General features: G+C 35.8%; 1 protein-coding gene across 1 annotated transcript in view; it reads right to left on the bottom strand.

Moving 5' to 3' along the window:
• LAMA2 (laminin subunit alpha 2) overlaps nucleotides 1–25,165 on the bottom strand; it is a 606,716-nt gene that overhangs the window by 242,292 nt on the left and 339,259 nt on the right. Inside the window, exons 13-16 of the mRNA XM_082668794.1 lie at nucleotides 16,711–16,812; nucleotides 15,106–15,317; nucleotides 6,411–6,522; nucleotides 726–839 (exon numbers count right to left, since the gene is read on the bottom strand). Of these exons, the coding sequence (XP_082524920.1) occupies nucleotides 726–839; nucleotides 6,411–6,522; nucleotides 15,106–15,317; nucleotides 16,711–16,812 (540 nt within the window). The remainder of the gene's footprint in view (nucleotides 1–725; nucleotides 840–6,410; nucleotides 6,523–15,105; nucleotides 15,318–16,710; nucleotides 16,813–25,165) is intronic.

Here is a 25,165-nt window from a genome sequence, read left to right as displayed (position 1 = left end):
TGTTTCAAGCTTCATGCCATGTCAGACAATATAAAACTAACATGCCCTTGAGTTAATCAGAATTGTCTATTCAGTGTAATTCTCTAATCCAAAAGCTTCTTAGCAGGATGGAAAGTACTTTGCCTTTTGCAGAGCTTTTTTTTCTGGTTGAAGTATAGACTTAATTGTAAAAGGAGTAAGGAGCTCTGGTGAATATGTATTGCATATATTTATGATTTTTTAATCTATATATGTTGCTTTGTATTTAGTTAAATGCTGACATTTGACAATAAAAAAATGTAGTATTCCCTCATTTTCAAAGTGACAAAAACTGAATTATGCCTGTTACAGAGGTTACATTTTATACTTTTCATATTATGGGGATATAAATTATTTCCTGTTACAGAAATACAGTCTATTTTTTGGTAGATTTATGGAAAGGATTGAAACCATATATATTTGTGGTAGAAAGGTATCCCAGTCATTAGTTATGCTTTATTATGATGTATCTGATCTTAATTCAATTCTTAGACTAATATGAATAAACACTTTCTAATGCTTGTTAGTCAGGGAGACCACGTATGAAAGAACGTTCCCAGCTTCCAACTCAGTTCAATATAAAGAGTGCCATCAAATCACTTCCTGACTCAAGTATTTAAAGCCCCAAAGGTAGTAACTGAATTGCAGGGCCTATTGAGCTGACTTCAGCCCTGTCAATCAGCATCTCCAAAGGAGAAAGCACTTACCAGGCATTCTCCAGTGATATCATCACAGGATTCCGCGTGACCAAAGCACTGACAGGGTTCACAGATGCCACCAAAAATAGTGCCGTTAACTCGTCTGTGCCTAGGCCAACAAGACTGAAAGGAAGATAAGGCTTCAAGTTAGTCTCAGGGATTTTTTAAAAGTTTGCTTTTTGTCTTTATTGGATAAAGGAAAATATTTAGGTAGCAAACCCAGCAAATGTGCTTGTCAAAGCACTGCCATTATGGAAATATTGCTACAGAGCTATTCCTCCTGACATGGGAGCTTCATACTAACCTTAGTGTTATTGGCAGGTATGAGATTAGAAGAAGCATTAGCTTGATGTCTCTTCTGAAACAGCAAAATAAAGCAGAGATATAAAGAACTGAAACATGACAGTCGCAAAGTAAAAAGCACAAAGAAAATGGAAGAAAAAGTACTGAAAAAAAGCAGCCGACAGAAATGGACTCTTCAGAACCTTAGCCTAAGAGAGCACCTAATGTCATTCCAAGGAACATAGATTCTCTGGAGTGACCTCTCTTTCCCACGTACAAAATGCCCATAACTCTGTCACTTTCAGAAAATCTTTGCAGTCATTTGGAAGAAAGGTAGCATCCGCTCTTAACATTTGATCACACACACATATATAATTTATACCTCTCATTCTCAACTTCCTCCATCCTATTATGCTTTCTCAAATTTACACAAAATAGTTTATGATTTATTTACCATATATTTATTCCCTTGATATTTTATTTTATGGCATTATTCTACTAGAACTCTACTTATATCTATCATTTCCTTTCTAAGTGTGAGACACTTTACCGTCCAAAAACAGAATTCTGATTAGAAAAAGGGTATTTGGGCCATACAGTATCTGTGTGTCTGTGCTGGCTTTCAGTTCACGTCATGTTTAAGTTTCTCTTCCGTGCGGGTCACTATAAATTGGACGGGATGCAAAATAAGGGGACAAACTTCACTGCCCTCTAGGAGGTTATGATCTCCATCAAGTTAAAATTGCATTTTGTGGGTTATTTACCATATTTCTGGATGGTTAACTATGACATAATATATCATGAAAAGGCCTTTTTTTCCCCAGTTGAAAGTGGAAACAAGAGAGAAACCACTGAAGTAATAAATAATATAGAATTGTGTTGTGTATTGTTGGAAATGTTCCTTCTGCCTCAGGATATGAGGACTCTTAAATGTGAACATCGATAGCAAACACATTAAAAAAAAAGGATGAGCTGATACTTCATATTTGAAAGGAAAACAAAACAACTTTCCTCTTAATTTGCGCAGTACAGAAAAGGTGTCAATTTTCTAACCTCTTCTAATAATTTCTCCTCATTAAAACTGTTGTCACCCTAGACTCATTATAGAAGAGATTTTGTAATGTAATATATATTTCTAAAAACTGGTGAAGCTACATATCCAGAAGGGGGTAGAAATTAAGGGTGATGATAACAAGGAGAGAACTGATTTACTCTTTTCAGGACAAATATTCATGGAATTGTCATTAATAAGTTATATATATATATATCTGCAAATGTACTACTCCATTTGTACATGTACTCCATCTTCTTTCTTCAAATTTCCCAACTCTTTACACCTCTCTCTTAGCCAGTAATTTCATCTCATTAGTCACAGAGAAAATTAAAGCCATTGGAAGCCAAATTTCCACTACCAAGTCCACAAGCATAAGTGTATATTTCCATTTGTCATATTCCCCTCTGGAACAGGCATGCAGGATTCTTCATGCTCTCAAAGGAATATCACTGCACTTGCAATCTGTATTCCATTATCTATTGTCTTCCCAGTATTTCCTCTCTGTGCTGCATCAGTAATAGCCTTCCTTTCTGTTGGATCATTACTATCGGCTTGAAAATATGATCTAGTGTCTCCATCAAAAATCAGCTAATAGAAAAAAAAGACAAAATTACTTCCTTAATATCCTATAACTTTCAGTTACCTCCCTGTTTTTCTTTTCAGTAAGACTGCGCTAAAAAGAATGGATATATATATATATATGTATGTATAACTGATTCACTTTGCTGTACACCTGAAACTTTCACAACACTGTAAATCAACTATACTCCGATAGAAGTTTAAAACAAGAAAAAAACTAAAAAAAAAAATGTTTTTTCTTCCTCACTTCCCTTTTATGCTTCATTCCATCCTAATCAGTCCTGTGCTATCACCACTTGATTAAAACTGCCCTGGTCCATGCCACCAAATTCCAGGGAGCCAAACCTAATACACAATTCTACAATCAACACCTTATTGTTCTCTCATCAAGATATGGTTTAGTTGATTCCTATCTCCCTCAAAAGTCCTCTTCTAGAAACTTCCATGATATTACAGTCCCAAAGTTTCCACCCCATTTCTTTGCTGTCTCCTCTGCTTCAACCTACTTCTCATTGTCAGGAGCTCCTGGGGGCTTAGTCACTTTTCTTTTTCTTTCCACAGTTTCTCCCAGGTCATTTTATTTAGTCCCCTAGTTGATGATTCCTTCTAAATACATATCTATAGACCAGACAGATATTCTGAGTTCAGGACCTACATTGGACATGGACAATACACTTCACAGCTCTTTCAAACCTAATATTTCCAAAATGGATCATTGATTTCATCCTCCCCATCACAGCTGTTCCTCTCCCAGTTTTCCTCAGCTCAGTAAATGGCACCACATCCAATTGCTCAAGCTCATCATCTGACTCATTCTTAAAACCTTCAGTTTTTTCAACTCTCCCATGGCATGTCTATCAGTAAGTCCTATTGGTTCTACTACCAAAATATATTTAGAATAAACACATGTCTTTCTACATCCTCTGTCATTATACTAACAAACCACTATCATCACTGCATTCTACCACAGTAGCATATTAACCATTTTCCTTCCTACCATTCCTGCCATGTACAATAGGTTCTACACACTGTAGTTATAATGACTTTTTCAAAAAAATATAAAACTCAGATCATGGCATCACCCAGCTTAAAGCCTTCTTTCCATTGCATTTAGAATAAAACCACAAGTTCTTATCATGCATGCAAAGCTCTGAATGGCCAGCCTCCTTCAATCATACCTTGTGCCACTTTCTTACTTGCTTGCTATAAGCTTCAGCCATACCTGCCCCAACTCAGCTCCTTGCCGACTCCAAACTCTGTTTCATTTCCTCCTCAGCTCCTTTACCTAAGCTGACCCTAAACTCAGTTTAGATGCTACCGCCTCAGAAAACCTTCCTGACAACCTCTCATAAAGCAGTCCCTCCCATCTAATCTTCCTATACCCATTCTCAGTACCTCTATCAAGGCACCCTGTTTATTTTCTTCATTGAATTTATCATATTTATCTAAACTTTCTTTGATAGAAGAGGGAACTGAGATTTGAATCAAAACAACTTTTTTTAGTACCCAACTTTGCTTTCACTTCCTCACCTGTTCCACTTGTCAAGTGAAATGAATTACGATGATACTAGGAAAGTATGAAAATATTTGAAAGATGAACTGTGGGGGGATTTATAAGAAGTAGAAATGAGGAAAAAAAAGATTCTGAATCAACATTGTGGACCCAAACAAAACAGAAGAGAACGATTTTATAAGGGAGTTATAGAATGTGTTTTTGGTAAGCTAGAATTAAGACATTGTCTTTGGAGTTTACTCAGCTTTTAAAGGATCCAGGGATATTAGTGATAACGAAACTAGAGTGCCTGGCGTTAGGAACTCAATAAAAAAGCAAATGAATTTACGAAAGGAAAGGAATAGATAATAGTGAGTTTAAGGATAGGAAGTTTCAAAGAAAAGAAGGAATCATTAGAGAGTAGAAAAAACTAAGAAGCCAGAGAGAAACTCCAGAGTTCATTGTCTTCTGATTCAACTAAATTCTTTTATGGATTCCAAAGTAACTTGATTTATCAATTATCATGTGAGAGGCACAGGAAGGTTTTCTTATCCCTGCTCTGCTTCTTTGTTCTGACTCTCCCACACTCGCTTGCTTCTCTCTCTTCCTACCTAATTGTTACCATTATTTAGCATCCAATTTGAGGTTTTTCCACCCTAGGATACTTTCTGTGACGTCTCTCTCCACTGGAATTGCTCATCTCTTTGAAAGATTATTGCACTTATGTTCTGTACCACTTACTGGTGCCTTAATTATATAGTGCTGTGATCCAATTTTTCATAGGTATTTGTTCTGTCTCCCTAGACAGACTGTTAGCTCTTTAAGAACAGGGATTGTGGTGTAATCTTCTTGATAATCCCCTCAGCATCTAGGGCAGAATTTACCAAAGATTCTTAATAAATACTTTTGAAGAAAGAAAAGAAACAAAATGCATAACCAATTAAATAATTCTAATATTCAGACAATTTTAGATTCAATGGGCATTTTAAATTTGTATAAAAGATGATGAGGAGCACTGAGAGTAACCAATGCGGGAATAAGTGCTAAACCAAGAATAGAATCAAGGTATTTATTATTTCAGTTGAAATAAGAACATAAAGGTTCAAAGAGAGCTTTCTGGTTTGAAATAAAAACTGCTAGGCTCTTAATAAAAAAATACTTTTCATCAAGTACAGTATTTATTTTACATGTAAAATCAAATTTGGGTTGACAGAGCTAATTCATTTCCATGATTATTTTTCTCTTCTCTATTTGAATTTTGGAAAAGTGACAGTGAATTACATTTAGTTTTATTTCCAGATAGGTGAATCTGAGCCCAGTTAAAGAAAACACATTTGTCACCAATATGACTCTAAGCCCTGAGTATCCTCTCGTAGCATGCATTATTTTAAAGTACAAGAGAAACGACAAAGCAAGGCCTAGGGTATTTCTGTAAATGGCATAATGGGATAGTGTGCTGAAGTGGAACATCTTGGTACAGTCAGATGATTCCTTAAAGGCACCATTTTTAAAGAATTTAAGTTCCCATTTATCCGCAAGCCATGCCCTCTATAAGGGAAATGGTGTTTATATTTTTTTGACCAGATTTCAAGTAAAATCAATTTTCAAACTACCTAAAGAAAATGCATAAAAGTAAATAAAAATTATTACCTTAGAATGACACACTGTGATATTAAGTAAGGAACATTAATCTTATTATAAATCTAGAATATTGAGACAGCAATAAATATCTCAAACTTTAGGTGCTAGACAAATCAAAGACCTGTAGAAAATTTTCTAGATCAAGGTATTTCTTCCATATATTATGTTCTGGACATTTTAAAGACTGAGCCCTTCAGATGATTGTGATTTGGTTGTATTCTTAGGAATAAAGTAGATTAAAAAATGTAGAAAGGGTGAAAAAGAAAAGAAATAGTGCTAAATTCCTCGTAAGTACTCAGGTGGAAATGAAAGAGAAATATATTGAAATATTATTCCACCATCATTTATCCTATTTCATCAACAGATTAAATCAAAAACAAACACTTAAAGAAACATCAGATTTTTAGCTATATGTCATAATGCAAAATATCTCTACAAGAAACCTGATTTCAAGATGGCATTACATGAGTAACACTATTTGAAAGTCATGACTTTTTCGCAGACGTTGGAGTTTCTTCTTTAGCTAATAATACACTACCATTTGTGCAATCCTTGATGAAAAAACTAAGCTTATTTTAGAATAGTTTATGGAAAATAATGCTGAAGGAACTTAGAATGCACTGAAGCTATATTCTTGCAAACTTACTTCACAGGAGGAGCCAGTATACCCTGATGGACATTGACAAACTTCCACAGCTGCTGCAATGCTTCTGTCAGTAGGATAGGGGACAGCAGATTCAAGGCCAACAGAGCTCAGCCTGGAGTAGAAGGAAAAAGAAATGGTAAATAAGCAACAGACTCCTAGGTGTTACATCCCTTGAGGAATAGTACAGAAACAATGATGTAAATATAAGCAAATTTTTATGTTGAAAAAGAAGGCAAATGAATATCCATAACTTGATGCTCTGGTCATTCATCATATTAGGCAAAGTCAGCCCAGTTAAAAGTGCTCACAACCAGTACCACAATCAAATGTTGAAAAGACAGGACTATTCTTGCTCATTTCTTGGTTTTTGGCTATGTGTTTTGATTCCACTACCCCCCCCCCCCTTTTTTTTGAGATACAGAGTTTAAAATCATAGTTGAAGGGGCTTCCCTGGTGGTGCAGTGGTTAAGAATCCGCCTGCCAATGCAGGGGACATGGGTTCGATTCCTGGTCTGGGAAGATCCTACATGCTGTGGAGCAACTAAGGCCATGTGCCACAACTACTGAGCCTGTGCTCTAGAGCCCACGAGTCACAACTACTGAATCCGTGCACCCTAGAGCCTGCCACGCCGCAACCACAGAGCCCATGTGCTGCAACTACTGAAGCCCGCGCACCTAGAGCCTGTGCTCCCCAACAAGAGAAGCCACCACAATGAGGAGCCTGCGCACTGCAACGAAGAGTAGCCCCCGCTCGCCACAACTAGAGAAAGCCCGTGCACAGCAACGAAGACTCAACGCAGCCAAAAAAAAAAAACATAGTTGAAGGAATTTTTAAAACAGAAAACACTCATATGACTGACTTATTTTTAATATTTAAACTAGATAAGCAGAAGGACATAATATTAATATTCAGTCCAACATTTTAAACTTAAAGAAAAATGGAAGCAAAAAAAAAGAAAAAGAAAGAAAAGAAAGATGGAAATTATTTTGGTTGCTTTTTCTCAGAGATAGATCTTCATGTTGGTAGGTAAAAGTGAAACTTTTTCAAATGCTCAGTTGAATTAGTTAGAACTATTTTCCTAAATTGTTTTGGGCCTAAATTAAATTCACTGTTTTCTGTACTTACGGGCTTCACTTTATTGGCACTTCTGTACAATCTGGTGATTTTAGCACAGAGATTTGGTATCATTCATTATTCCTAGGAAAAGCTGGTTTGGTCAAACTGAAAAATGCTGTTACATAAATAGTATATATGTATAGTGTGTGTATGTATTTCTTTCCAAATATGCAACCAATATACATTCACAATTTAAATAAATGTTATTAGTGTCTTATTGGCTTTTTCCCATTAAAAAAAACAAAATGTAAAATCTTCATTGTTAAGAACACAAACTCAGAAGTCAGACAGATCAAGATTCATATCCTGTCTCTGACATCTACCAGTCCTGTAGCCTAGGAAAAATTACTTAACATCTCTTGGCCTCAATATCATCATCTATGTAATGGAGATAAAACAAGAGTCCATACACGATGAGCTTGATTAAAGGATTAAATGAAATAATGAATGTAAAGCTCTTGATATAGTACATAGCTCATATACGTGGTTATAAAATGCTAGGCATTTTATTAACATATATTGACTGCTGCAACAGGATCAAAATGACTACATGAGTAGTACAAGAAATACTATTTCTATCCCCAAAACTAGATTTTTGTCATTTTAATGTATTAAAATAAATTTTAAATAAACTCTAAGAGCACAAAATTAAATGACTGCTATTGATTCATAATGATAATTATTGTTTTTTAAAATGACTGATAGATCTCCATAACACATAATATGCCATTATTTAACCATAAAAAAGATGTAACTGATTCTTGCTAGGGTATGCATTTTTAGTTGCTTTCTTAAGAGTGGTGGTAGATTTTTATTGTTTGGCGATTCACAATTACCAAAGAGCTTGCCAGTTTGAGAATCTATGTTGTAATCAAGCCAGAGAACAAAGTTAATCAGCTCATTAAATGTATCTTCAGAAGTGACAACCTTTAACCAAGTGGTAAGCTTTTCAGCAACAAGTTTCTAAAATCTTTATTGTTTTTACTCCAATTTTCTTAATCCTACAAGCATTAAAAATCACTGTTTTACAGTGTTCAGGTTACACAGAGATTGAAAAAAAATTTCAAACGGTAATTTTTTCCACCAAATAAACTTGTATATGAAGTGTCACTGGCAATATTTTTTTAATTGAGGTGACATTCACATAACATAAACTAACCACTTTCAAGTGTCATTTAATATATTCACAGTGTTGTACAACCAACATCTCTATCTAGTTCCAAACATTTTCATTAGCCCCCTCCCCCTTCCACAATAAAACCCAGTATCTATCAAGCAGTCACACTCTAGTCCACTGTTCCCCCAACCTCTGGCAACTGAGAATCTGCTTCTGTTTCCATGGATTTACCTCTTCTGGATATTTCATACAAATGTGTCTGGCTTCTCTCTGTTAGCATAATGTTTTCAAGGTTCATCCACGTTATAACACATATCAGTATTTCATTCATTTTTATGGATGAGTAATATTCTATTGCATGAATATACCACATTTTCTTATTCCATTCATCTGTTCATGGATGGTTGGCTATTTCTACTTTTAGGCTATTGTAAATATATTGCTATAAACATTTGTATACAACTATTTTTGAGTGCTTGCTTTTAATTCTTTGGGGTATATAACGAGGAGTGAAATTCCTAGATCTGGCAATTTTTAACACAACATAAGGTTTGGAAGAGTTACTAAAATAAGGATAGTACTTGTTTATGCTAACATGAGTTTATGAGTACTCCTTAAGAACAGAGACCCTGCTGTGTCGTCTCTACCTAGCCTGATCACGTCAATACATGCTCAACACATTTTTGTTGGATGGATGAATCTCTGGATGGATAGAAGGATAGACAGGTAGTGGGCAGATGAATAGATAGGTGGATAAATGGATGGATACAAGACCAAATACATACATAAATGAATAAATAAATGGATAGATGAATGGAATGTAGTTATATTACAAACAATGTGCAACATACTCCATAACAAATGATACACTGAAGCCAGGATCCACATTTCAGATGAATAAAATCAGATAAGTAGAAGAAAACTTACTTGTTTTATCTAACAAAGAAAATAAATTGAAAACTGCTAGCATTAGGACTTGAGGCCAGAGGCCAGAACTCATCTGAATTTATTGTGACATCTAATTGTCTGCAATTAATGGACTGTCGCATGACAAACTTGTATTTCTGATCACTTTAATTTCAGAATTAGATGATTTCATGATTACTATACTAGTTGATTATCATACAAAAGACTTTCACAACTTACTAAACAGCAGCCTGGTCAATTGTATATAGATATAATCCCAGGATTTTCAATATAAAATTAATGAGCAAAACATAAAGAAAGATTACTGGAATGTTTTAAATTAGAAAAATGAGTAATTGACTGCTTTAAGAAACAATTTAAAATAGAACAAAACAAAAACAAAAATATTTTCAACGAACTGCCAACCTTCATTTGTCTTTTGAAACAACAGATGTTCCTCTCCTTAATCTATGTAACCATTTTGAGCTATGAGAAATTTCAACACTCAAACATCTTTCCCAGCAATATCGCACATTAGTATTCACTGAGCAGTCCCAATGTTCATTAGGTTCTGCTATTTGTTAAATGGGATTTTAATGTGTTTAACAGTTTTTAGTGTTACTCATGAAGAAGGCCACAGTTTCTTCTTTTTTTCCCTTCAATACGGTCATTTTATTTTCTTGATACAGGCTGCATTTATTTAAATCCATAATGCTGATAGTAATAAAGTACTAAAGTTTGGAGATGCATGAACTGTCGAAGATTTGTCAACTAAATCAACTGAATCAAATGTTTTATCTGGCTAGTTCTCTTTATTCTCTTTATTATTATGAGTGATGGATGAAGAGAAAAGACATAATTATATAAGCTAGTATTGAAAATATTGGAATCATATAAGAAACACTGTCCTGGAACTGTCTTAAAGATTGTTCTTAATGTTTTTGTTTTCCTATATTTTCCACCAGAGTTAGCTATGTCATGCTTCACACACAAAAAAGAAAAAAACCCAAAGTATTCTTTAAACAACAGGACATTCGATCTTAAAACTCTTTTATATTCTTAATTCACCTTTTTTGTATAGAAGATATCTATTTAATTCTACTTAAACAAATGTTACTTCAGGTTCGTCACCATAAAGATTTTATCGCTGTTCAGGTGCTTTGTTCTATTTCATTTTTGACAAAACATAAGATGATGACTTAGAACTTCCTTTAGCCTCTGTCCTGTGGAAGTTCCACAAAGTACTACTCAATTAGTGAAGGCTGATCATTTTTATTTCATTCCTAAAAAGGCAACAGAATCATTCACTGGTTCATTCAATGTCTGAGTGGGCCATCTGGGAACGAGCTAGACATTTTCTCCAAACATTTTCAATCCCATACCAAGTAAGGAAAATAACTGACAGAATCTGCTATTGTTGCAGCCATTCATCAAAAATATATTAAATGCTAATATAAGAATTCATCTCTTCCTCCCTAGTTCCACCAGGATGCTCTATGCACACTTCCATTGCACTCTTTATTATACTACCATAAACGCTACTATATGTCTGCCTTTCATACTCGACTATGCCTTCTTTGGATTCAACGATCCTTTATCCATCTTTGTATCCTCTTTCCTTAGCCTAGAACTATCACATAATAATTACGGTGTACTGAGTGTCTTCTGTGCACTATCATGGGAACTTGAGACATAGCTCCTTTAAATATCAATGAAACTAATGTGGTAATCATGTTTTTGTCCACATTTACAAAGCCAGAACCTGAAGCTCGGAGAAGTAAAGTGCCTTGTCACTATAATACCATTAGCAAATGGTGCAGCACAGACTCAAACCCAAACCCAATGGCTAGCCTGTTACTCGACATTGCCTCCCAACATATACTAGATAGCAGGTCAGATGTCTTGGATACATCATTTTCTCACCTTAGCATTCAATCTTGAAAGCTAGGTATTCTTTTTGCGGAAGACAGAGCTGCAACTCAAATGCACAGGGAAGGCACTCAGTAAATGCTGGCAGACTGAATGAATCCAATGTTACAGAATACATTTGGGAGGTAGTCAAAGATAATGGGGAGAAAACACATGTGGGCATAAACCCTGGCTGAACCTCTTCCCAAGAGCAAGTTACATAAATCTTTTTAAGAGCCTGAGAGCCCTCGTCATAATAATTTCTTCAAAATGCGATTACCTGTATCATTAATTTCAAAAGGTAGAAGTATACTATCAACACTATTTCCACAAGCCTCAAAACACTCCTCTCTTTATAAGGATTTTTCTAGATTATTTATTATGTAAATTCTGTGTAATATTTTTGATACCCATGCCAAAAAATTTACTATTAAAAGTCACGTGAAAACATCTTGCCTTGGAGAAATTTCGTATTTCTTTTCAAGCAATAAAGACACATGGGTTGCATCACAATAAAGTCATGATGGGCTCAGTTATGCTGTGGTAACAGACAACTCCAAATTCTCAGTGGCTTAACAGAAAACAAAAGTTTACTCATGTGAAATCCTCCACAGGTCTGGGTAACTATTCTGGGTAGCTGACCTATGTGTGCTGTCAATATTTCAGGCTGTTTTGATCTTCTGGTAGCTAAGTAAGCTCCACAGAGTCTCAAACTGGCAATTCAATGCTTTTCCAGGGCTTGGGGGGAGGAGGAGAGGAATAATACATCATTTCAGCTCAGATTTCATTGGCCAAACCAAGTCCTATGACTACATCTACCCTCAAAGGAAATGCAATATTCCAAAAGGAGGAGATTAAAAATTTGATGAACTGTACTAATGTCTACTATAGGGCATAAGAAAAAATATCAAGCTAAATATCAAGGATGCTACTAAAAACAAGGTTTGGTAAATTTAAAGGAGAAAGATACACAGGTTAAGTTGATTTCTCTTACATTCTTAAAGGAAGAATGAAAAATTTTCCATTTTTATCTTCATCTTATCAATGAGGGCAATGAGAAGGAAATCAATTAATTTCATCGTATGGGCCTCTCAGCATTGTCGAAAAGAATGACAGCAAAAATGGTCTCAGTTTTAGAAATATCAGTCCATGCTTTATTCTAGATGTCTCCAAGTCTTAACGGTACTTGGAAAAAATGGTATTCCCTGGAATGATGCAGGTCAGATAGAAAGGCTTCAGATTTGTGTGCTGATTTGCCATTAGCAAAATGCTTTTGCAGTCCTCTAATTCCATTCTCATAGTGACTTTCTGACGTTGGCAAGCAATTGTCCTCATCCTTATTTTACAGATGAGGTGACTGAATCCAAAGAGGTCAAAATGACACTTACGTTTACAACTGTTAAATAGCTAAGTTGAAAACAGAAGTCAAAATCCTGACCTGCAGCCCACTTCTCCCTCTACTATTCAATTCCAGTTCCTCCATAACAGGAGGAACGTAAGCCCATTTGCTGAGAGAACTACCCTGGAAATAAATCTTCCTTAAGTAATTCTAAACATGAATTTCTGTTGAGATAGCTTCAATTTACTTGTGCTTGCACACAAGCTGTATACCAAGTTGGAAGCCTACTGTGCAAGACAAGTTGAAATCAATTCAAATGATGTTTTACAAATATGACTCAATCTACTAGTAGATAAGAGATAAATAAAATATAACAAGCGTACTGACTCGGGATTCATGCTGACTTTCGGCTCACCTGAAGTGGGTAGGAGTTTCAAATAAGATATGGCTTTCACTTCTTGAACCACAGTGCCTTACAAAATGTAGGCCGCAGAAAGCATCACCTACTTGGATTAGTTCCTGTGTCAGATCCCATAGACACACTCTGTGAACACGTTGTTCGTGTATGGGGAAACCTCAGCAGGCCCAAATGAAACTAGTGATTTTCAGATGGGTAGACACTAAAATTATCTGACATGAATCAGGGGGATTCATGTCTTTGGATTAACTAGTCTGAGAAACAATGCTGGCAAAAATAAATAATTCCCCCAGCCACTTTTTGTCAATTTGCTTGTCATTTATTTTGAAATCCAGAGGACTCATCTCATTGTACTTGTTAAACATCGTGGCAATCTCTATTTACTAAATGTGAAAAAACATAATTAATTCCTAAGTGCTGCTTCTCATCTTCATGGCATTTTAACCCAGCTTCTAGCAGAATTGACTCCACAGAAGAGGTACATTGTTTGGCAGTGGTTCTGTTTATGAATCTGCGATACTCTCCTTTGGGAGATGGTAATGATGATTACGCTTAGTTAAAGTACTACAAATGAAAGACAAACTAGGCCATGCAAGCAAATGAAGGAGGTAGGGGAGCATCAGTAATAAAAAAAACCCTTTTGCAGATAAATCAGTATTGGAGACATTGCTTTGATTATGGTTATGCCAAGTTGTCGGTTTGGGGTCACATTTGGTCATCGAATTAACCTGATTTAGGACAAAATTGCCACGAGAGCTTGTGTTATTTACTATTAGAGTAGAAAAGGAGAAAGGAAAAGAGCTCATTTAGACACAAAGTCAAAATTTTGTCAGAAAAATACATCTTTTTTTTTTTTTTTTTTGCGGTACGCAGGCCTCTCAGTGTTGTGGCCTTTCCCGTTGCAGATCACAGACTCCGGACGTGCACGCTCAACGGCCATGGCTCACGGGCCCAGCCGCTCCACGGCATGTGGGATCTTCCCGGACCGGGGCACAAACCCGTGTCCCCTGCATCGGCAGGCGGACTCTCAACCACTGCGCCACCAGGGAAGCCCCATCATTGTTTTAAAAATGAAAAGCACAGCAGCCTACAGTCAGCCCCTTATGGATGTTTGGTTCAAGTCAGGGAGCTCCCTCTTTAAGGAAAAAAAATGGAGAACAGAAAGGAATAATCCTTTGAAAGCGTTCTAGGTAAAGAGCACTTTACATAATTATCACATATAATTTTCACAATGACCCTGAAAGGTAGGCACTGTTTTCTCCACTTCACATTTGAAGAAATCAAGTTTCCACAAGGACCAACCACTTGCCAAAGGTCACACATACAATAAGCAATAGAGCTAATTTAATTCCTAGTCAGGTTACCTCCAAAGCTCATACCTTCCTTTATATCATGCAGCCATTACAGTATTACAGTATTTTTTTTTAAAAAAACCTTGTAGTTACTTAAATGAAGGTGCTTATATTTCTCATCATAAACTATATACTATTAAGTCAGAGACGACTGAATTAATTAATGGAAGAAAATATTTTACAAACCACTTTCTGAATACGGGTATCCTGGAATTGTATCACTTTAGTTTTCCACTATCTGAGTCATCATAAAGGAGACTCTTTTCCAGTATAGCATTTCTCAGTATGGGAATCATTCTTATTGCATGCTCTGGCAGAATTGAAAAAGAATCATCAATACTAAAAAATGACTAAGACAAATTCATCTTGGGTATGTAAAATTTTAAAGCTTAATAGAAACACTTTTCAGAAAACCAGTGCTCCGTTCTTATCTACTATTTGAAGACAGCAAACCTTAGGGATCTTCAGTCACTCAGCACATGCGTGTTTGCCCCAAGGTAAATGTGTGAACGCTGGGAGATGCAGTTCTTGAGTTTACCTGAAGATGGCATCCATCCCAAGGCTGTATGTGATTTGTATAAGGACTCTCTTTAAATTCGCAAGCACGGTCATAAACTCTTTCCTACTGACTGGGAAATTTGTGCCATGTATGGTAAATAAATCTTCTTTAAGTGACAACACATTAATATGTTCTTCAGATGGTTGCAGATACACCTCATCTTGGGCTGTGCTGATTCTCAAGTCATTTCCCTAAAGAGAAAAAGAAAGTATAAAAGGGTAAAACTGTGAAGAAAGGGATTCTCTTCTCTGTGGATTATCCTCTGTAGGCTTTTAATTTCAGGTTAGCTTCCCCTGTCAGTCAGCATATTTCTAGTATGTACAAAAGGCAGAGAAAACAATTCAAATGTTAGCCTTAACCAGATGCATCACAAAGTATAAGCTCCCTGGTTACGCATGGCTTTGCTTCCCCCATTAACTAAAATAATAAATACCTGGCAACTCATAGATATATGTGATTACAAATGTCTCAGTTTTACAGAAGTGTACAAAAATTGCATATTTCAAATATACTATTTTATGGTGAGTGGGGGTTGTATAGGAAAATAGGGAAGAAAACTTAGAACAGTGTATGAAGCTATTGTTTTAAAGGACTCTTCTATCTGGGGGAAAAACAAACAAACAAGAAAAAAACCTGCAGTTTAATGTTCACAATAGGATAATGATCATTACCATTTGGGTTAACATTTTATCTTAGTTCATTCGTATTAATAATATGTAACTTCTCAACATTTTACATTTAGAGAATCCCTTTTATCTCAAAGGAATTCCATGACATACTTCTAGTTTCATACACATACATATGTAATGATATATATATCACCCAGATCACTTCATCTAATACTGGGAACATTCATTTTGGGGAAAGAATTTTTTTAATTGATTCTCATGCATGGAAGTTTCAAGACAAAAAACAACAGAGCCTCGTGCTAAATCAACATAGATCCGTTTGGACTCATAAATATGCATGAAATGTGTGATTCTGTGTGAGCTGAGGGGAGGAGGGCATGTGTTATGTGAAAGGAAGAGTATGAGAAAGGATGGAAGACAGCCTTTGTGATAACTTTAGCCTTCTAGCATTTGGGAACTGCCTACGGCCCTCCAAATCCCGAAAGCAGTTTCTCCTATATTTTTCTTACCTAAATTAGGAGTTTTGAATTCGATTTAACTGCACCTAAATAAATGTTTCCTTTTCCATTTACTTCTACCTAATATAAACAAAGAAATAAACAATAAAATCTACTTGGAAGCAAGGAGAGATGGAAAAAGTACAACTATGTAAATCTGCCATTTGCCCAAATACTCTCAGTATCCTTATATTCTTGGGAAAATGGTCATTAAGTTTTAAATTTAAATTCCAAATCTGCTGTAAAACTCCCATTTACCATTGGAACCCAATGCCTATGCTCAGTCTTTTAGTTATGTCTCAGAGTGAAACATAAGACTGGCATAAAAAAATTCCCAAAATATGATATTTTTTTCTAGTAGTATGTAAATTAATGTTAAACTAGCCAAGTAAGGAGTAACCTCAAATAACGTAAGAGTGTAAAGCAGTTAAATATAAATGACACTTTCCATACTCTACCTCTAAGATGATCATGAGCTGGAGTACGTGTTCTGTATCTTCCTCCTCTTCTTCAAGGTCGTATGATACAGTAAATGTCAATTGTCCTCCAACTGCTGTGAGCTACAAGAGAGGAGATGAGTAATCATTACAGGACTGGAGGTGGGTCATTAAATCATGTTTTAGTTATTATTTTAAAATTATTGTATTGCTCTAGAGGGCAGGATTTGGAAGAAGCAGAAATCATGAGCGTGCAGAGTGAGAATGATAGACACTTCTTTAGGAGTAACCTTTATACGAACCTTACCCATCAACAGCAAGCCTGACACAAATATAAATTCATGTGTTATTTTCCCTGGTATTGCAGGCTTGCTGAAATAGGTTAAGTTCCAGGGAACCAAACACAGCCCCTCCTGTCATTCTCCTAGTGCGTAGCTTGAGCTTTAAAATTCCCAAACAGAGAAGGATCTTTGTTAAAATTGGGAGATTTCTACCCATCCCTGAGGGTCACTCACTTTCTGTGGGTCTGAATGATTTCAGCAAAGACATCACTCCATTTCACAGGCACTCTACCTAGACTATAAGCTAAGCTGGGAAATGTTGTTGGTCAAAGAAAAAGAAGTGTAGCAGCAAATTTTATATCATGATAAAATTCAATCAAAACTCCCAAAGAAGATACACTTTCCCCTGTGCAATCAACTATGCTTAGTTTGAATGAATGCTGTTATCCCTTTTCGTTAAACAAACTTCTTTCCTTCCCACATGCATGCCGAGCCCCATACAATGTATGCTTGAGGTTTACATCCTCTGACATTGACAGTAACCTTGCAGAAAGGATAAAAAAATAGGAAAGCAAGATCATTTACAGGATAGGAATCAACACTGGAGCTTGAGTGACAGACTCGATGCAAATGCTACAGTGCTTTTTAAAAAATTCCACCCCAGCATTGTAAATAGACACTCATAAAACAAAGCTGATGATTTGTATTCTGCAGTTTCCTCCATGCTGACAAACAGACCGAGCTTCGCAGCCCTAGGCTCTTTGTGGCCTCTCACAGCAGACCCTGACCACAAAGCAATTCCCGATCATGCTCTGGATTGAAGAGGAGGAACCCGGATTCCTCTCAGAGTTGTTCCGTAGGGAATGGAACATAGCTCGCCATGGTTGATTAAACAGGGTTTTAAAATTGCAGCTCCTAATGTCTTCTAAGAGCTCATTACAGGGAGCTCTATAAGGAACTAAAATTCAGAAAACTTTTATTCCCCTGCTCCACTGAGAAATAGCCCTATTCTAATGTCTTTTCATATATAAAATAATAAATATCTCTCTGGACTATAGCCCTTGGCATTATTGTGAGTAATGAGGGGTGAATCTATGTAAAAGGTTTTTGGTTCTATTAAGATAAGCTTCCAAAATTTCACATAGCATGCTTGTTCAAAATCAGCCAGACATTTTCTCAATGACAGGAGTCTAGAAAGGCAGCAGAAAGAATGTTTCATATATTTCAAAGAGGACTTAACTATTCAGAATTTCATAAATTAATAAAAATATTTAGTAGGAGGTAGGGATTGAGTTTGGGAAGAACATTGGGACATAGATCTATAATGTCACAAACTTTTGAGCTTCCAAATGTGTTTTGATTATTTAAAATTTGGATTACATGTTATTATTCTTCTGGAATATGTTTCTCTAAAAAAAAAAAAGACCAATGTAAATTAATTCCGAATTTCTTAAATCAATTTGAGAAACTTAGAATTAAAGGTAATTCCCACTTTGCCAATAAAAAGAGCCAAAGTGTGTGTAATTTGAGTATCCCAGATGTTAAGACTTAAGATGAAATACAAAAATGTTTGATCTGTTACAATATTTGATTTGTCAATGTATTTTCCATACCTGCTTATAATCAGTCATATAGTATATGAGATAATATATATGGGAGAGTAATGAGGGTGGAAACGGGGAAAAAAGAACAAATAACTACATAGAAAAAGAGAGGGGCCTTTTGCGGGTCAATGATAATATAAAACATGAACTAAGGAATAGAATTAATTCAACCTATTTTCCTGAGGGCTTATAGTAATAGTAGTAATAATAATAATGAAAAACTGGTTTCACATTTCATAAAAACTTTTTTCCAAACTCTTCCACGCATATTTGATACCCATGCTTTGGCAACATTAGAACCAGTTTTTGAATCATCTAACAATTTTCATGAATGAATCTATTTTGCTTCCACCTAAGTTGTGAAAAACAGGAAATTTTAAATAGATGCATGATACTGTTACCAGGTGTTTTTTCCCCAAACCACAAGTGTTCATTTCTATAATATCAAAATCATTGTCTACTTCATTCATCCTAAGGTGTGTATTTATGATCACCTCTATATAACTACTTAGTCAAGTACTTAGGTAATTTTTTAAAAGACTGTTTAAGATATCATCCTTCAATTTAGAGATTGTACCTCCTAGGAATAATTACTTATTCTCTGTTAAACTCCTTTGCCTCTATTTTTCCTTCAACTCCATAAAGTAATCTCTTCATATGCAATAAGACCAAGCACTTCCTGGTGGTGTTTCCAGCTAATATGTCTTCCCCAAAGAGTACATACCATTGTAAGGTCTTTGTAATGATTCAATTATAAGATAACACCTTCTTTTCTGAGGAATACTGTTTTTTGGGGGAAAAAGTTTTGCAAATACTCAGAATATAAGTTGTCCTTTCATATATGGCTTGGATGAGGAGTTCTGTCTCTTCTCCATCAATGTACTGCTCCATATTCCAAATGCCATTTTTACTTGGCTCCCCCACATGCTTGCTTCTCCACTCTCCTATAATTCCTTCAGTATCCCAATCTTCACTCTCTCCATCAAATCAAATGTGCACAGGGCTGCAAGTCATCAATTAACTTTGTTGTCTCCTCTAGCTGTTATCTCTGGTTATTTGTTAGTTTTGCTGTCAAACTCTAAGATATGTGGTATTACACTCGTTTTCTTTATTTCTACCCATCCACCCTTTTTTTATTTTATCAAGCTGCAGCCTGCTTTCCACCCTTAGTACTTCACTAAAAGTGCTTCTTGAAAGGTCATTTATCAGCTTTATCTAGCAACCACTAATGGGCTTTTGTCCAGTTCTATGTGTCATGTGATAATTCTTAAGATTCTTGACTCCTTGGTCTTCTACTACATTAGACTTTTCTGATACTTCTTCCCCTGGAGTACGACAGAGGTCATAGCTCTGTCTCTGTGATAGATACATTTTTCTTTTATTCTATACTCAGTGTATAGATGTCTCCAAGACTCTTACTCTCTTTTGGTTATCCTTTCTTATTGACTTTCCATTCCTCTCTCATGGATTGAACTATGTCCATACCTGGTTTCTCAATCTGTATCTTCTATCCTGTCCCATGTCCCTGTATTAATTTGCTCCTGGTGTCATAACAAAGGACCAGTGACTGGGTAAACAACAGAAATCTGAGATCAAGATGTCAGCAGGGTTGGTTTTTCTTAGGCCTCTCACCTTGGCTTGTATTATAGATGGTCATCTTTTTCCTGTGTTCTTCCATGGTCTTCCTTCTGTGTTTGTCTCTGTCCTAACTTCCTCTTCTTATAAGGACAACAGTCATAGTGTATTAGGGACCACACTAAGAACCCCATTTTAACTTAATTAATTAATTGGAATAAAAGATCCTTTCTCCAAATACAGTCATATTTTGAGGTTCTGGGAGTTAGGACTTCAACATACAATTTTGGGGAACAATTCAGCCTGTAACAGTTCTGTACTGAATGATTGTTCAGTAATGTATCACACACTCAACATATCCAAAGTTAATCTTATTATCTGGGTCTTCCCAGGAAACAACTATTTTCTTAACTTTCATGAAGCATGGGTCAAGCCAATTGCTTTGTTTCTCTACTGTAATTTGGAAACCATAGGTACAACATAATATTGTTTTCACTTTATTTTCTGTATCAGATTAGTGCCTCAATCCTATTTCTTGAAATGCTTCTTGTCTAACTTTCTGTTCCCATTGCTACATCCCACTCACTAGGTCCTCATCAAGCATTTGAATTCAATTCCCTGACTTCAGTCTTCTTTTTTGGGGAAAGTGTTATCAACAATTACTTCTGTTATTGCACTTGCCTAATGAAGAACCTCTAGTGGACCTGGGATCTATGGTATCATTCAAGTTTCTATGCAGTTTCAATACTCTGTAGGATCTATCTAGCCCCCTGTTCACAAAATCTGTGCAGAGCTGTCCCAGGCACTTCAGTAAACTCACAAAGGCACTGTGGGATGTTGTAAATGTTTGAAGGAAATACAGCAATACTATATAATGGTTGGACACCACACAAACAACTAGCTCTACGTAGTCCACAATTTTAACAGATAGTTCTATATTTCTCTAGAGGATGTTCTCAAAATTTTGAGCTATGTTTTTGTTTACTTGAATTTTTAGCCATGTCATATCTTTGTTAAGCAAAGTTTTCAGTGGATGCTGTGATAAACAAAAACAAAAACAAGCATTGTACAAAAATCAATGTGAAACAGAAAATAAAGGCAGCAATGTCTGATCTGATTCTCGGTTTTGAGAACTTGAATATTACTCAGCAAGAAAGATCCCATTAGTAAGTAATTGTGGTAATTTATGAAGAAAAGAAATTATTATATTGTCTAAATTTATGTGCATTATTTTTTAATGACTGCTAAGTTGTTAAATTACAAATATTTATTAAGTTGTTTAGCCCTAACTACTGCGGCATATTTCAGTTGATCTAGAAGGCATTGTGAGAAAAATATGGAGACACTAAGAATACCACAAATTGAAAAAGTTTCCGAACTCCCAATCTAGCCTCTGTATCTATCCATTCTGCTACTTATGTGTGCTTCAAGTAATTTTCCTGCTGCAATTCTCATTCCTACAGCTCTCTGACCATTCAAATGCTGCTTTTCTTTCTTTGTCTGGTTGATGTCCTGCTGGACAGAAGACTGAGGGAAAAAAGTTCTTTCAGTGATATTCTTAAAGTCTACTGAGAAGTCAGTGGCAACCACAACTAGTAAAAGAACTAAAGGACAGAAGAACAGGTAGAGCTCTGTATAAACCAACTCATCCAATAACATTAAAGAATTCTAACCATACATCACATGACATTGGTAAGTTATGTGTACTGTGCATAACTTTAACTTTCCACAATCTTGGACTTTGTAGACTCTATTAATTTTATATTTGAGGTTTTCATATTAGTCCTTTTTGGGGACAACACTGATTTCTCTAATTTTACAGAGCACTGCATGTACAGCCAATAGAACATTTCATTTTCTCCTGCTATTTAGGAACTAAACTGGCATCGTTCTATTGGCTAGAGAAATATGCTTTTCCACAGGTAGAAATAAGTGCAATTCCAGTTTGCTTTAGGGCCTTTCTTATATTTACTGGATGGATTAGACTATATGTACCAAAGATGAAAATTATATTCCTTTTCAATACAAAGAGAAAGTGAATTTAATGAAAATATTTCATTCCATAAGAGTTCCCAAAGACCTAGCCTTTTATCTTTCCCCTTATCTATTAAGCAAAATTCCCTTTGGGGAGATTCAGATATCAAATTGCGAAGGCGCTGCAAGACAAAGGAGCAGCAGCCATCCATCCATTCCTGGGGATGGTTCAGTGCTAAGCCCTTCACTCTCCTGATCCTCAAATTCACCCCATTAAGAAAAGAGCAATGCAAGTAGCTGTTTCCCTTGAATACCTGTTTTAATTCTACCTTCAGGGGAAAGGAACAGCTTGATTCCAAGTAACATTACAGTTACTATGCAATATATAACCTAATGTCACACTTAATAATGCAGTGTGCATGCAGCACATTGCATTAAAGATCTAATGAGGCAGGAAAGTTTTTCCTCATGAGTGGAAAAGGCTAAAGTTAATTCATAAAGCTAAGCTTTACAAAAGCATTTAGTATTAGGTTTTGTGTGTTCTAGCCTCTCTTTTTTTCCCCCCAATTTAAGAAGTATGGACTGAGGGATGAAGGGTGGATGATCTATGGAGGGCAATATATCTGCAAGGAAATTTTTCTCAGAAAAATAAGCCTGGAATATTTGGTCCTCTGATGTCAGAACATCATCACTCTTACTCCACAAAATGGGGTGTGCAACCTAATATTTGCTTTTCTTATCACAGCAAATATTTCAGAAGAGATATACTAAAATCAAATGAGGAAAAGGCTTTGTAATATTGAGCAGGAAAAGTGAAACAGAGCTGTCAATTTCAATTTCGTATCACAAAGAGGGCAGGTGATTCATCTTTCTAGATTCCAAAGCCCCAGAGTATTAAACTCTGAAAAGGTATCCTCCCATTTAAGTGTTTATTAATGCGTCTATTCATGAAGCTCTCTTTCAAAACAGAAAATGTATTCCACTACAGGTTTTGTTATACTCTTCTGTACATTTATAACATTGAGATAAGTGCATGTTTCTCTCCTTTCAAAACTTGATCATTAGAATAGAACCGATGCAAGGGGATGTTGAATTAGAGAACAGGCAGAATTTATATGGGAGATCTTAAAGTTACATCATCTTTGACGCACAGAAAATGGACTAGGAGTTGTGGGTGTCACATGGGGACAATACGTTCTAGAGATGTTGCTTTGGAAGGCAAGAGGCTACTTTATGCAGTCCAGGAGATACAAAGAAAAAAACTCGAGGAATTTTACTTTCTGCCTGCCTTACTCCGTTTCTTTTCTTCCTCTCTGCTTGCTTTTTCTGCCTTCTTTCCTTCCTTTTACACATCTCCCTCAAACCCTACCCCCACTCCCACCATCTCCTTCTCTCCTCTTTCTTCTGATTTTTTTTTTTCCTTTTAGACTTGGCCACTTCCAACCCGATAAGATAATTTTGCATCCCTCTGTACTTTGTATCATCTAAAGTTCATATGTATCCAAAGCAGTGATTAAAATTGTGAATGCGTCAGGGCCAAGGACAGAGTTTTGTGGCAGCCCACCAGGGATACTCCCTCAGTGTAACACTCGCTACCTGATCATTCAGTGTCCTTGCAGCCCAGTCCTCCAACTGCTTACGGAACTACTCACGCATATTTATTCTTCCCAACTTTCACCATGTTCTTCCAAATTCTCACAACCTACCTCCTAGCTAGTATTCATATACAATGTTTCTTATTCATAATGCCAAGAGATATTCATTACAGCATTTTGGTTGGCAGAGGGAAAACAAAGCAATTGTGAGAGATACATCTAGAGGAATTACGAAGTCAATATGAGATTCCCATATGAATTTTTGTTAGATTAGTTGTTTATTCACTTGAGTAATGCCAACCTATCTCCAGCATAAGCTTTCTGTCTCCTGCGTAACAAAGTGAGGCCCAATTATACTTTCCCTATACTCAGTTATGATTCAAAGCAAATGGAATTATAAAGGTTTGATCAGGTAAGAATGTATCTGGTTGCAACTGAAAACCAGACAATTAGTGGTTCTCATATAACAAGAAGTTCAAAGGTAGACAGATCAAATTTTTTTAAATTACAATGAATGGGTTAATCTTTTTCTATTTCATGTATTTTCTACAAATGCCTAGATCCTTCTGGGGGCACTTAAAAATATAAACATCTCATGAACAGATTTGCTAAACTTTACATAGAAGACGAAGCACTTAGAAGTACAACATCCCATACATAAATTAGTATTTAGTGTTTTCTCTAAGTTCTCTGACTTAGAGAACTACTTGCTACCTTGTGACATGCACTGATCAAATATTGAGTTGAAATAGTACAGTCTCAACAGATGTGAGTAAATGGTAGCAGCCAAATTCTCCAAACTGTTTTTTGTTATCAAGCCCAGACTCAAAAATAGGATTTTTGCAACAGCTGTTTGTCTTCTGTTTACTTTTTATGTTTGGATGGAAGCTTCCATTAGTACTCTTTCTTTGGGTTGGATTAATTTATGAGTAAATATTCAGTACAAAAAATACATGTAGCATATTATTAAACATTGATCTAATCAAATAAACCATAAATTACGGTTTTATATATACGTATGTTTTGTATTGACTAGGGCTTAATTTTTTTAAGTTCTCTGCCAAGAAAACAGAAAACTATATCCTCATGATATACAACATTGATCTGATTAAAATAACAGGACCCATTTTAATCCAAGTTCCAGTAAGTTAAATAGAAACAGACTTACTATTTTCACATAAATGACGAATGAAAACAAAATATACAATCCTTGTGGAAAATTTATGAAAACACTGTAAAAAAGAGTTAGCAGCATTGCTGTTTTCTATGTGAATGAGAATTTTAGTTAACCTTTCTCTTACTGCTTAAGTATTTTGTCTTTAAGTATATTCATTACTTTGGATAGTATATGGCTATTGTATAGCCTTTTCCCCTCACATTGCAAAAGTAGCAACAAGAGTGTAATAAACAGAGCTTTCCTCTTGCCCACAGTCAATTCTAACAGTTT

This window comes from Grampus griseus (assembly GCF_964374135.1).
Source record: "Grampus griseus genome assembly, chromosome: 13".
Taxonomy (NCBI): domain Eukaryota; kingdom Metazoa; phylum Chordata; class Mammalia; order Artiodactyla; family Delphinidae; genus Grampus; species Grampus griseus.
Note: the sequence above shows the minus strand (reverse complement) of the source record. Positions and strands in the feature narration are given on the sequence as shown.